At 37.2% G+C, this 12,985-nt stretch overlaps 1 protein-coding gene across 1 annotated transcript in view; it reads left to right on the top strand.

Moving 5' to 3' along the window:
• The window catches only part of ascc3 (activating signal cointegrator 1 complex subunit 3), a 255,180-nt gene that overhangs the window by 14,300 nt on the left and 227,895 nt on the right, over nucleotides 1–12,985 (top strand). The window contains exon 5 of the mRNA XM_077206021.1: nucleotides 11,881–12,001. Within this exon, the coding sequence (XP_077062136.1) occupies nucleotides 11,881–12,001 (121 nt within the window). The remainder of the gene's footprint in view (nucleotides 1–11,880; nucleotides 12,002–12,985) is intronic.

The following is a 12,985-nucleotide window of genomic DNA, read 5'->3' on the forward strand; positions in this document are numbered from 1 at the left end:
GTCACTCCCGATACTGCAGTATGAAAAATAAAACTATTCAAATTATGAGAGAGTGCCGCCCTATAATCAATGAAGCTGTTCTCACTTCAGTCCAGCTGCAGCAAAACTCACAGAACTGAGTGAAAAACAATATCTTAACAGCAGTGCACAATGAATCTCTTATTTACATCGTCTTTATACTTTACATGATTCGTGATCGTGCAGAGCTCACGCTGAACAAAACTCGAATTGAGCAGATTCTGAATGGTTCTGATTGGCCGTTGTGTACACATGCTAAACAAACATGTCTGTGATTGGCTACAATGCTCAATGCTGCGAAAACACATTGTAAATAGAAAGCTTTGACGTTCTTCACAGAGCAATCGCACAAATAAATAAAGTCAACGAGTACGGGATTGACCCGGTGCTCCGTACAACTGCTACTGCTGAAAGGCTGATACTGTTAAGTGTTTCAAATTTAAGCATCTTGGTCCCAAAGTACTGATATATTTGATAACCCTAGGATGTTGTACTTTTAGTAGATTTTAGTGCTGGACAATATATTAAAATTATCGAAATATCGCAAATGCATACATCGTGATATGCATATCGCAATGGCTTTCAGTAACTGGCGTCATGCACAAAAGACAAAGAGAAAATCACTCACTGCTTTTGGCTAAATAACTGTTGTAGATTTAATAAGAATCAGGATATATTTAATTCATACAGTGAAAACTAAGCAGTGTTTTATTTTTACATTTGATGATTCAGTTTCTGTTGTTAAATAAATCTAATGTAGACCTTCCTGAAACCCTGAACCCTGTGGTTCATACTGATGTTAAAATAACACTTCTTATGCGACAGTAAAACACTGATGTCCACTTTTAGAAGCTGTAGGGATGTTTTCTTGTCACAAAAAGAATGTGAAACACGTATGTAGGTTAAATAATTTTAAATATATTTTCAAGATAATTTAAGATTATTTTACACGCATTATCATATCGAATATCACATTATTTAATGAATTATCACATATCGCATTTTTCTTGAAAATCGTGCAGCCCTAGTATATTTATAATAGCTCACTGTAAGTGGTATTATACACTCATAGGCACAGAATGCAGGCAGTACGAACTGTTTTTGAGTTGTAAACCTTGAAATTGGTTGTGAAGCAACCGTTACCTCGGCTTATTCACCATGGTAAAATTAATACTTTTATGATGTAATGCATGTTTTTCAATATATCCACACAAAACAAATGACCCACAATACATCTAAAATGAAAACATAGATTTTATAGAGCTAATCAACATAAGTATTCACTTAACAATTATAAAATAATTATTTCTGCCATAATTATTAATAACCACCTTTTTACAGAAATAGTGTTTACAATAAGTGTTATAATATTGGTAATTCGGTTCCACTTTATTTCGATAGTCCACTTTAGACAATCTACTAAATAGCCTATAAGTAACTTTGCAAATACATGTCAACTAAATCTCATTAGAGTATTAGTAGACTGTCAGGTTATGGTTAGGTGTTAGGGTTCGGGTTAGTAGAATAAGTTGACTTGAAGTTGCCAAGTTACTTATATCTGTTATGGGAGCATCAAAATAAAGTGTTAGCAGATATTAAAGGGGTGGTAAAACGCATTTTTCCGAAGGCTTGATTGTGTTTGTGGGGTGCTCTGTAACATGTGTTCATGCTTCGTTTTTTAAAAATTGCATTATTTTTCATATGTTTTACCTTTATTCTACACTGCTCTGCCCCTCCTTGTAAAAACGGTCTGATGGTTTCCTGGTTATATGAAGCTAGTCTCTCAAAACTACGCAATGGGCTCAGATTGGTTAGCTGGCCCAATGTGTTGTGATTCGCTAACCGTCTAGTGCACGTTCTCCGGAAACGTCACGCCACTTAACTTTACCGGTAGCCTAGTTTGTGCTTTGGTGTATTAGGCCGGTGACACACTGGCTGTGTGGCGTGGCGTTTCTGTTGCGTGTCTTTGCACACCAGAAACGTGTCTGACGCGGCGCTGCTAACACGGATCACCCTTGTTCGACATATGGGAGAGAGTTGTGGAAGCCCTATACTTCATGTTAAGCATAAATATAAAGCCTAAAGACATTGTCAGCAGTATTAACAGCAAAATAGACTACAGAATATTTCGTTCTGTATTGACAGGTGCAATATTTGAAAATTGATAATTATCTATTTATTTATTTTTAAATTATATTTCTATCTGAATTTATCAAAACCTAGACTTTCAACCATCAAAATGTAATTTATTAATATGTATTTGTGTACAAAATAACATATAACATCTTTTCCTATTCTATTTTCCTGGAAACGCTTCAACACGTTTGCGTGTCGCGTGAAAAATAGGCGTCAGTTCTATTTCTAGCATGCACGCGTTTTCCGCGCGGCACACGCAGGCAGTCTGCAAGCTCTAACCTGTTAACATGGGAGCCGAAAATAAAAACGGACACGCCACGCAGCCAGTGTGTCATCGGCCTTATAGACAATGAAAAGTTAGTGAAGATGATCGAGCAGAACCTGTTCAAGAACGGCTGTTAAACGACGTTTCAGAAAGGTTTGTTTTTTGTTGTTCTCTCATTACTTGTCAGATAACGTTAAGTATGAATGAGCATTTAACAAACCAGCAGAGCCAAACAGCGTTGTCATTTGTTTACTTCCTTTCTACAACGTACAATTAACAATACAAACTATTACAGGAAAACACATCGACGAAAAATAAATCATACTTACAGGTTGTGGCTCGTAAACAAAAGCTTCTGTTCTTAAAGTTGGAACTGCTCCATCTTTCAGCACAAGCCAATGTGTGAATCCACATTGTGGAAGCTTTCCTCCGTAACATGGGCAGCACAGAGAGCGAGATTTGGGTCATAATTATGAGGGACCGAGTTAAAATAAATTTTAACCATTGATCCCTAACTCCCTCGTCTCTATGGAAGGCTGAACAAGTGGACCTGCAATCCGGATGAAAATAACAGCAGCGTTTCGACGGCATTGCGACAACTCATCTCCAAAACAGCAATATAAAATGGAGGAGGGGTTTATGTAAATAATGGGATATGCTGACGTCAGCAACCCCGGATGAATGTCGTGTAGTCCAAAAGCGGTCGTTTGCTGTAGTCCGTAGAAATTGAATTTTCTAAAAGCAAATATCTTCCTTTGATTTGAACTTTGAGCGTTGTAACTTTGCAGATTTTGTTTATACTCAAACAGCAACATTACACACTAGCTAAAGTTAGAAAAGTGAAATCGTGTTTTACCACCCCTTTAAGTTGACTGTTTTCTAATACTCTAATGTGAGTTAGTTGACATGTAGTTGCAAAGTTTCTTATAGTTAGTAGAATGTCTAAAGTGGACCATCGAAATAAAGTGTTACCGGTATTTGTAACTTCACGCTCATAGTTTTGATTAGAATACATCACATCCGTTTAGCCGGTCACATAAATTATATCTAAATAAAAATGAATATTTAAAATAAAGTTCAAAAATTTCAATGCATCCGAAGCTCAAACGGGATCCGAAACTTCCGGTCCCCCGGCTGTTGTTTGTCGAGTGCAGTGGAAAGGCGGATAAAGTGGTATTATAAAGTGTTATGCACAGAATGCAGTAGTATATATGGTTTGTGAGGTGTAATCTTCCATGATAGGGGTGACTCCCCTTGCCAACACTGAGCACTTTAGTACCGGAGTTACACCCTGTTCGAATGTTCCTCACGTAGTTGACATTTGGACGCCGGCTATCCCACTGACACCTTTAGATGTGGGATGGCCTTTTTGTGCCGGTTTCTCCTCTATTCTCTGCACGTGTCACTCCAAAGTCAACAACAGCAAAGTTAAAAGGCAGTCCATTCACTGCCATTAAACCTGACAGACACCGTGTGAAGAGCAGCTTTTAATATTTCACATTTGTACTTCATCAATCATGACATTTGCTGTTAAAGCAAATATATTTAAAGCGATGTAAAGTAGGAGAGATTAGATGAAGCTAATTTAAGGGCAATTTAGAATAGCTTTTCCAGGAGAAAATTGCACTTTGATAGGATGCTTAAAAACATCACAGCTGAGAACTTATATCAGATAACTGGTTATATTAGGATGATTTAAGGATTGTTTGTAATGCCAAAATTCACATTTTAAATATGGATGTATAAATCTGTATTATCTTAATTGCTTTAGAGTAAAGCTGCTTTAGAGCATAATGTAATTTAGTATGCAGATAATATATGACCCAGAGTATGTATTTAACCTGAGATTGAGAGTGCATGGATTTACAGTATGATGATTTCTGAGGTTCTCCAGTGAGGAGACAGAATTTAAGTAGATCCATATAATAAACAAGAGACATATAATAAGGCCCAAACCGCCTGTTAATACAGTGGCACATTGGTTGTACATCACAAAAATGATATATAAGACAGCACAACTGTTTTCAACACTGATATTGATAATAATCAGATTTTTTTTTCTAGAGCATCAAATCATCATATCAGAGTGATTTCTGAAGGATCATGTGACACTGAAGACTGGATGAAAATTCAGCTTTAATCACATGAATAAATTACATTTTACAATATATTCACATAGAAAACAGTTATTTTAAATTGTAATAAGATTTCACAATATTACTGTTTTACTGTATTTTTAAGTAAATAAATGCAGCCTTGAGCTGAAGAGACTTCTTTTTAAAAAACATAAATTGTAACGTTTCCAAACTTTTGACTGGTACTGTATGTATATAAATATGAAGCAATTTCTTTGTAATATACAGCTTAATTAACATTTATATTTTATGCCTCTAGAAATAATTTTAATGACAACTACGCATTCTAATCACTGTAATCTCAATAATGAAAATCATAGTTTCCAGACACAATACATGTAATACGTTTTTGCATTAAAATTTAAATTACGATTCAAATACTATCATGATGTACCGTTTAACTTGACAAATGGACTTTAATATGTGAGAAAATCCTGTCACACTGCAAAAACCTTAAAGAAAATGAAGCCTATTTTTGCATTCATTAAGCAAAAGCATTTAGTTGGAAATGTGACTTTGTTCATGAATGGGTGACTGCCATGAAACTCAAGAAATTTCCAAAGAACACTTTCTGTGATGGTAGAAAAAAAATACAATGAGCAAAATAACAATATAACTGCATTTAAAGGAAAAGACTGCTGGGGAATGTAAAAATGTAAACCGCACACACACACAAAGACAAACAAGCTTGGCAAGTGTTTTGAAATTGTCTCTGGAGAGTGTGTATCTACCAGAATGAAAAGGCTTTGCTCTTTCAGCATAGAAGTGCATATTAGTCTCGTGCTTCCTTATTTCCTTTAGCATGTTTACCGCTTTTGTCTAGCATCCCTGCTGAGTGCTGTCTGTACAAAAGATCTGCTGAAAAGACTCTACAGTCATATCAGTGAAACTGTCGTATTATCCATATTGTTTTATTGTTAGTTGGCGGTTGACATCATTTTGGGAATGGGAGTGATTTTCGATTACACGGGATGTGTGTAGTACAGTGTCTTTAACCTAAAATCAATTAAATTCAAGATCATGCTGTAAAATTAAGGCTCTTTTACACCATTTTCACTGCCATTTTAAAATGTTACAATGCTTCCTTCACACTTTTTTTTTACTTGTACAATGTAGGCATGTTTTTTGCTATGTAATATAATAATAATAGCTAATTCCCCATTTGGTTACCTCTGCCACTATGTATTTTTAATATGTATATACAGTACATGCAGGGGCGTGAATTTAGTTGGGACGCTAGGGACGTGTCCGTACGAATATCCAGTGACACTGATTTGTCCCTACCAATAATTTGATCAGAAATTTTTATATATTTTATATATACTGAACAAAATTATAAAAGCAACACTTTTGTTTTTGCCTCTTTTTTCATGAGCTGAACTCAAAGATCTAAGACTTTATCCATCCACCCTACAGGTGTGGCATATCAAGATGCTGATTAGACAGCATGATTTTTGCACAGGTGTGCCTTAGGCTGGCCACAATAAAAGGCAACTCTAAAATGTGCAGTTTTACTGGATTGGGGGGGTCCGAAATCCAGTCAGTATCTGGTGTGACCACCATTTGCCTCGTGCAGTGCAACACATCTCCTTCGCATAGAGTTGATCAGGTTGTTGATTGTGGCCTGTGGTGTGTTGGTCCACTCCTCTTCAATGGCTGTGCGAAGTTGCTGGATATTTGCCGGACCTGGAACACGCTGTCGTATACGCCGATCCAGAGCATCCCAAACATGCTCAATAGGTCACATGTATGGTGAGTATGCTGGCCATGCAAGAACTGGGATGTTTTCAGCTTCCAGGAATTGTGTACAGATCCTTGCAACATGGGGTTGTGCATTATCATGCAGAAACATGAGGTGATGGTCGTGGATGAATGGCACAACAATGGGCCTCAGGATCTCGTCACGGTATCTCTGTGCATTCAAAATGCCATCAATAAAATGCACCTGACTGTGTTTGTTGTCCATAACATACGCCTGCCCATACCATAACCCCACTGCAACCATGGGCCACTTAATCCACAACGTTGACCCCACTCAAGTCGGTTACGACAAACTGCAGTCAGGTCAAGACCCAAATGAGGACGACGAGCTTGCAGATGAGCTTCCTTGAGACGGTTTCTGACAGTTTGTGCAGAAATTATTTGGTTATGCAAACTGGTTGTTGCAGCAGCTGTCCGGGTGGCTGGTCTCAGACAATCTTAGAGGTGAAGATGCTGGATATGGAGGTCCTGGGCTGGTGTGGTTACACGTGGTCTGCGGTTGTGAGGCCGGTTGGATGTACAGCCAAATTCTCTGAAACGCCTTTGGAGACGGCTTATGATAGATAAATGAACATTCAATTCACGGGCAACAGGTCTGGTGGACATTCCTGCTGTCAGCATGCCAATTGCACGCTCACTCAAAACTTGTAACATCTGTGGCATTGTGTTGTGTGATAAAACTGCACATTTAAGAGTTGCCTTTTATTGTGGCCAGCCTAAGGCACACCTGTGCAATAATCATGCTGTCTAATCAGCATCTTGATATGCCACACCTGTGAGGTGGATGGATTACCTCGGCAAAGTGCTCACTAACACAGATTTAGACAGATTTGTGAACAATATTTGAGAGAAATAGGCCTTTTGTGTACATAGAAAAAGTCTACGATCTTTGAGTTCGGCTCATGAAAAATAGGGGCAAAAACAAAAGTGTTGCGTTTCTAATTTTGTTAAGTGTATATAACCACTGTTGTCCGGTTAGGTCTAGTGGTTTTTATGTATTGCGAATTACAATTATTATAAAATTGTGAATTACTTATTTTATTGAACTAGAAAACCTCTAATTTAGATTAAAATCTCTTACAAGAGCATTCTGAAAAAAATGGTTAACACAAATGGTTAATAGGTCTGAGTCCCGCCTCCTGAACACACATCGCTAAACTGATTGGCTTTTTTTTTAGAGAGAGAGAGAGAGAGAGAGAGAGAGAGAGAGCGAGAGAGAGCGAGAGAGAGAGAGAGAGAGAGAGAGAGAGAGAGAGAGAGAGAGAGAGAGAGAGAGAGAGAGAGCGAGAGAGAGCGAGAGAGAGCGAGAGAGAGAGAGAGAGAGAGAGAGAGAGAGAGAGAGAGAGATTGTGGGAACAAAATGTCCCCACAAAGAAGCAAAGATTGTTTTCTTTGATTTATTTGACTTATCTCCCTCAATTTCTCATGTCTGGAATGAAAAAGTGCACTAGCAAGTCACATTTCCAAAGAATCCCCCTCAGATCAGTATTATCCTTCAAAACCTGCCCTTAGAGAGGTAATGGCTCTCGTAATTGAAGAAGTCCAGGATGAGTTGATTGGACCTCATTTTCAAAATACTGTTCTCATTAATTTAATTTGCTTTGTGTCTGTCATTGTTCCTCCATAAAGCATATAATTCTACTTCATCACTTCTGTATCCGCCATACTGCAGTTCCTCTCAGAGATGATTGCTCAACACCACCATGTGCATATATTATATATTATATGTAAAATAGATGTACGCATGAAACTAGGCTGTGGCTTTTGTGATGTTTTTCAACTCATTAAGTTTCCCGAAGTCTTGAGCACATCTTTAAAAAGCTTTTCCTCTACTTGAGTTTAGTTGTATTAGTATTGATAATTACCAGGATTTTAGTTTACTTTAGAAATTATTTGATTGATTTAATTGCGTTTTTAAGGTTTTAATGATAGGTATTGAGGTATTGAGTAGAGTTTTCTGTTAAATGTTAAGCCACAATTGTTCCATATGCATATGATCACATAAACTGTATGAGACAAACGCGTCATACTGGACATTTACGATTCAGGAGCATGGATTGGATTCAACTTGATCTAGTTTCCCACATTAAGAAAAACGGCCACTTATTCGCCATAATTTGAGAGTTCAGGGCATCAAATAAAATGTTTAAAATATATTACAGAGTTTTGTTTGAGGCCGATGGCATCAACTTAAGACTTTAATTTCTTATGTTGTTTTTACAGTGTTTGCAACTACTACTGTGCCATAATCGGAAAAAAGTTTTCACTTTTCTGCATTGGTTTATTGTTGTAATGTGGTCCTATATAAGCAGTGTCATAAAACATCACATACCAAAGCTAAACTCTGGTTGGTTGTTTTATATGAGGTGCCCCGAGGGACATTATTCAGAATTGCATGCACATACATGTACTTTTCCTCTCACATACACATATGAAACCAAATTCATTCACATACTATAGTGAAATGCTTTTACAAACACAACTGAAACGCTCTCATACATACAACTGAAAATATTACGCTCACACACACACAACTGAAATGCATACACACACACAACTGAAACACTCACACACACAACTGAAATGCTCTCATACATACAACTGAAAATATTACGCTCATACACACAACTGAAACACTCACACACACACAACTGAAATGCTCACACACACACAACTGAAATGCTCTCATACATACAACTGAAAATATTACGCTCATACACACAACTGAAACACTCACACACACACAACTGAAATGCTCACACACACACAACTGAAATGCTCTCACATACACAACTGAAATGCTCACACACACACAACTGAAATGCTCTCACACACACAACTGAAATGCTCACACACACACAACTGAAATGCTCACACACATTCAAGTGAAATGCTTTTACAAACACAACTGAAACGCTCTCACTCACACAACTGAAAAGCATTTCAGTATGTTGTATGCAAGCATTTCAGTATGTTGTATGCAAGCATTTCAGTATGTTGTATGCAAGCATTTCAGTATGTTGTATGCAAGCATTTCAGTATGTTGTATGCAAGCATTTCAGTATGTTGTATGCAAGCATTTCAGTATGTTGTATGCATGCATTTCAGTTGAAACGGAAGGTGGTAAAAGTCTCCAGTCCAGTTGGTGGCAGTAGTGCACCTCAAGACGAAGAACTAGAAGCTGTTGAAAGAAGGCATAGTACAAAAGCGCGCCTTTCACAATACAAGCGACCGAAGTTGACCGTTCGTTCCTATGGTTCGTTCGCCCGCCAATCGCGCTACACCAGCGGTTCTCGAAGTGTGTGGCGCGCCCCACTGGTGGGGAATAGAGACGTGACAAGTGGCGCGCACCAAACGGGAGGAAATTTTCCTTTATATGCTCTTTATTCGTTGATGGCGAGTCCGCATAGTCAACTTCATCTTTGCAGCAACACAGAAAACACCAGTTTATTAATAAACAATTAAATGTCTCCTTGCTATTTTTTATACATTCATAATCATTACTTTTGCCGGTTCTTTGTGGCAAGCTTTATGCGTGAGCTTGAGTGCGGCAATATAACGCTCATTATCCTGTATAGCCTATTTAAGTAATTAAATTAATATAATGGGGCGATTTGTCCACTAACGGCTTAAATGAACAGCTACTAGTCGACTAGAAAAAAACTTTAGTCGGAGACAGCCCTTATTCCACATATTTTCGAGCCAGCAGAACATTCTGGGTTGCGCGCGCGACCCTGAGCGGAATGAGCGAGCGGAGGAATATTCAGAAATGCGCTCTCTCTCTCCGCTCACATGCTCTAATCGGAACAAAGGAATATTAAAATAATTAATTATTAGTTTATATCTTATACACTGCCCATCATTTTAATCCCATATCAAATGTTATGTCTATTTTAATATGTGTAATATATACTTCTTTTTTTATTTCACGTTTTTAAGTAGCCTACAATATTATGTTAGTCCACATCCCCCAACCAGGGGATGCTATGACGAGTGGCACTTTTATTTATTTTCTATTTTTGAACTTGATACAAATTTTGACACAGCTGCACTTTTATTTTCTTTATTTTTGAACTTGCTGTTATTTGATGTAGATAGTTAATTTGTATTTAGATACAACTTGTTACTATACTGATACTACTTGTTACTTCAATAAATTTAAACATTTTAAGATTGTTGCTTATTTCATTATCATTGGGGCGGAACAATTTCAGTTGTGTGTGTGAGAGCATTTCAGTTGTGTGTGAGAGCATTTCAGTTGTGTGTGTGTGAGCATTTCAGTTGTGTGTGTGAGAGCATTTCAGTTGTGTGGGTGAGAGCATTTCAGTTGTGTGTGTGTGAGCATTTCAGTTGTGTATGTGAGAGCATTTCAGTTGTGTGTGTGAGCATTTCAGTTGTGTGTGTGTGAGTGTTTCAGTTGTGTGTGTGAGCGTAATATTTTCAGTTGTATGTATGAGAGCATTTCAGTTGTGTGTGTGTGAGCGTTTCAGTTGTGTGTGTGTGAGCATTTCAGTTGTGTGTGTGCGCGTAATAATTTCAGTTGTATGTATGAGAGCGTTTCAGTTGTGTTTGTAAAAGCATTTCACTTGTATGTGTGTGAGCATTTCACTATAGTATGTGAATGAATTTGGTTTCATATGTGTATGTGAGAGGAAAAGTACATGTATGTGCATGCAATTCTGAATAATGTCCCTCGGGGCACCTCATAGTTTTACCTTTTGGCCATGTCATTATTTTTGCAAATGTTTGTGCAGAAATGTTATGCTTCACCTTTAATATTGTACTTTACTGTGTTTGTTAGAGCTGCATGATTAATCGTTGAAAGATTGCGATCTTTTTTCAAAAACCTTCGCGATTTTATTCCGAAATGACAACGATTAGGCCTAGTCTGCGTCTATTAAACCTTTGACAAAATCACACCTTTGAACATTCAAATCTGTTGACACCGAGAGAGCAGTTGTCATGTTTAGGTATGAAACCGCTTCATAAACAGTCTTTCAACCACACAGTATTGTCATTTCTGTTACAAATATTTATATTATCACAGAAGTACTTGGATAAATTTCTAGTTAAGATATAAATACTGATGTCTACGGCAGCGATCAAAATGGAGCAAATCCCTTTTTGAAAGTAACTTGGCGACAAGCCTTTTAAAAAATGTATGTATCATGGAATCATTCATTGAAAAATGCTGATTCATCCAGCAACGAAACAAGTGAAGTATTTATGAGCAAGTCATTGAATAATTCACTCAACCTTTTTTTCTTCTTCTTTCAAATAATTCATTAAAATTAAACATTTTAAATTTGACTGCAGCAATTAATATTTTTTCATAACCTCTAGTAAATTACATGTTTTTATTAAGTTGTCTGTTCAGAATCATGGGAGAATATTTTAAACACAAAAATTGGGATTCTTACAGTAGTTTATCCAGAATTTAAAAAATGGTATACCCTTTCTTTGTTTCTCATCTCATCTCTCTCTCTCTCTCTCTCTCTCTCTCTCTCTCTCTCTCTCTCTCTCTCTCTCTCTCTCTCTCTCTCTCTCTCTCTCTCTCTCTGCCAGCTGTTTGAGTTTCTAGGTCCTCAGGGGTTTGAGATGATCTCCATGCTCCTTCAGAGAAGGTCAGACATCGTGGACTCTCTTTTGTCCTTCCCGTTGGATTGCCGATCTTACATCATGTCAGGTGAGCTCAATAGCAACTTCTCAGGACTTCACAGCTTAAACATGGCAAAGATCTCCTCATCTTTAAATTTCCAGCAACACTGGTTTTGCATTTAAATAACTATGAGCAATGTTGAATTAAATGCACTTCAACAGTCGAAAGGTTTGGACATTTGTTCAATTTTTCTGTAATTTAGTATGATTTAACTATGAACAAAAACACACTGCCTCTGTCGACAGTGGTTTCATTAAAATTGCAGAACATAACTCTGGATGCTTTTTTAGCTGTAATAATACTTTGTCAAAAATAGCAGATACCAAACACGTAAGACACCAGAATGTTGCTGTGGTTATAACACTGACAATTTCAGGAGTAAGTCATTTTCCTTACACAGTATGATAATTTCACCTCAGTATTTAAATACTTTTACCGCCACAACCAGGAATGTTTTATGAAATCTGTTTTACAGAATTTCAAGTACTTTATTTTTTTTATTTAAGTTTGCATTGTTTTGATTTATCCTAGAGATTTTTTGGTTTAAGGATTTGAATTTCTTTTTGGCAGACTCGGAGGACTTTTGGGATATTTTGTCTTGTTTTTCAGAGAAACCATAAACCTCACTAAATACTCAGTTTTATGCTTCAAACAAGAAAAGCAAAAATAGCATAATTCATGATACATCTTGAGTAGATTAAAAGGTGTGGAGTCCACTCATAATGCATAATAATAACTAATTATGTGATGCAAATAGTGGGAGTCTAATCCAAATCTTTAAGCCATACTCTTCTAGCGAACAGTAATCTCAAAGTTTTTGTGATCTTTGACTTTGAGCACTTTTGCATGGCAAAGTTAATTTAAAAAAACAAAGAAAGACCATTTGAAAGAGAGCAGAGAGTGAATGAAAGGGAGCTGGAGAGAGAAATACGACCACTGACCCTTTAACCTCCATAAAGCTTTACAGCCGCCACCTCTCCAAACACTGCAAGTGCGTTAGTCTTTAGGCGT

This window comes from Siphateles boraxobius, unplaced genomic scaffold, assembly GCF_051911475.1.
Source record: "Siphateles boraxobius isolate OS27281-9 unplaced genomic scaffold, OSU_SipBor_1 12, whole genome shotgun sequence".
NCBI classification, from domain to species: domain Eukaryota; kingdom Metazoa; phylum Chordata; class Actinopteri; order Cypriniformes; family Leuciscidae; genus Siphateles; species Siphateles boraxobius.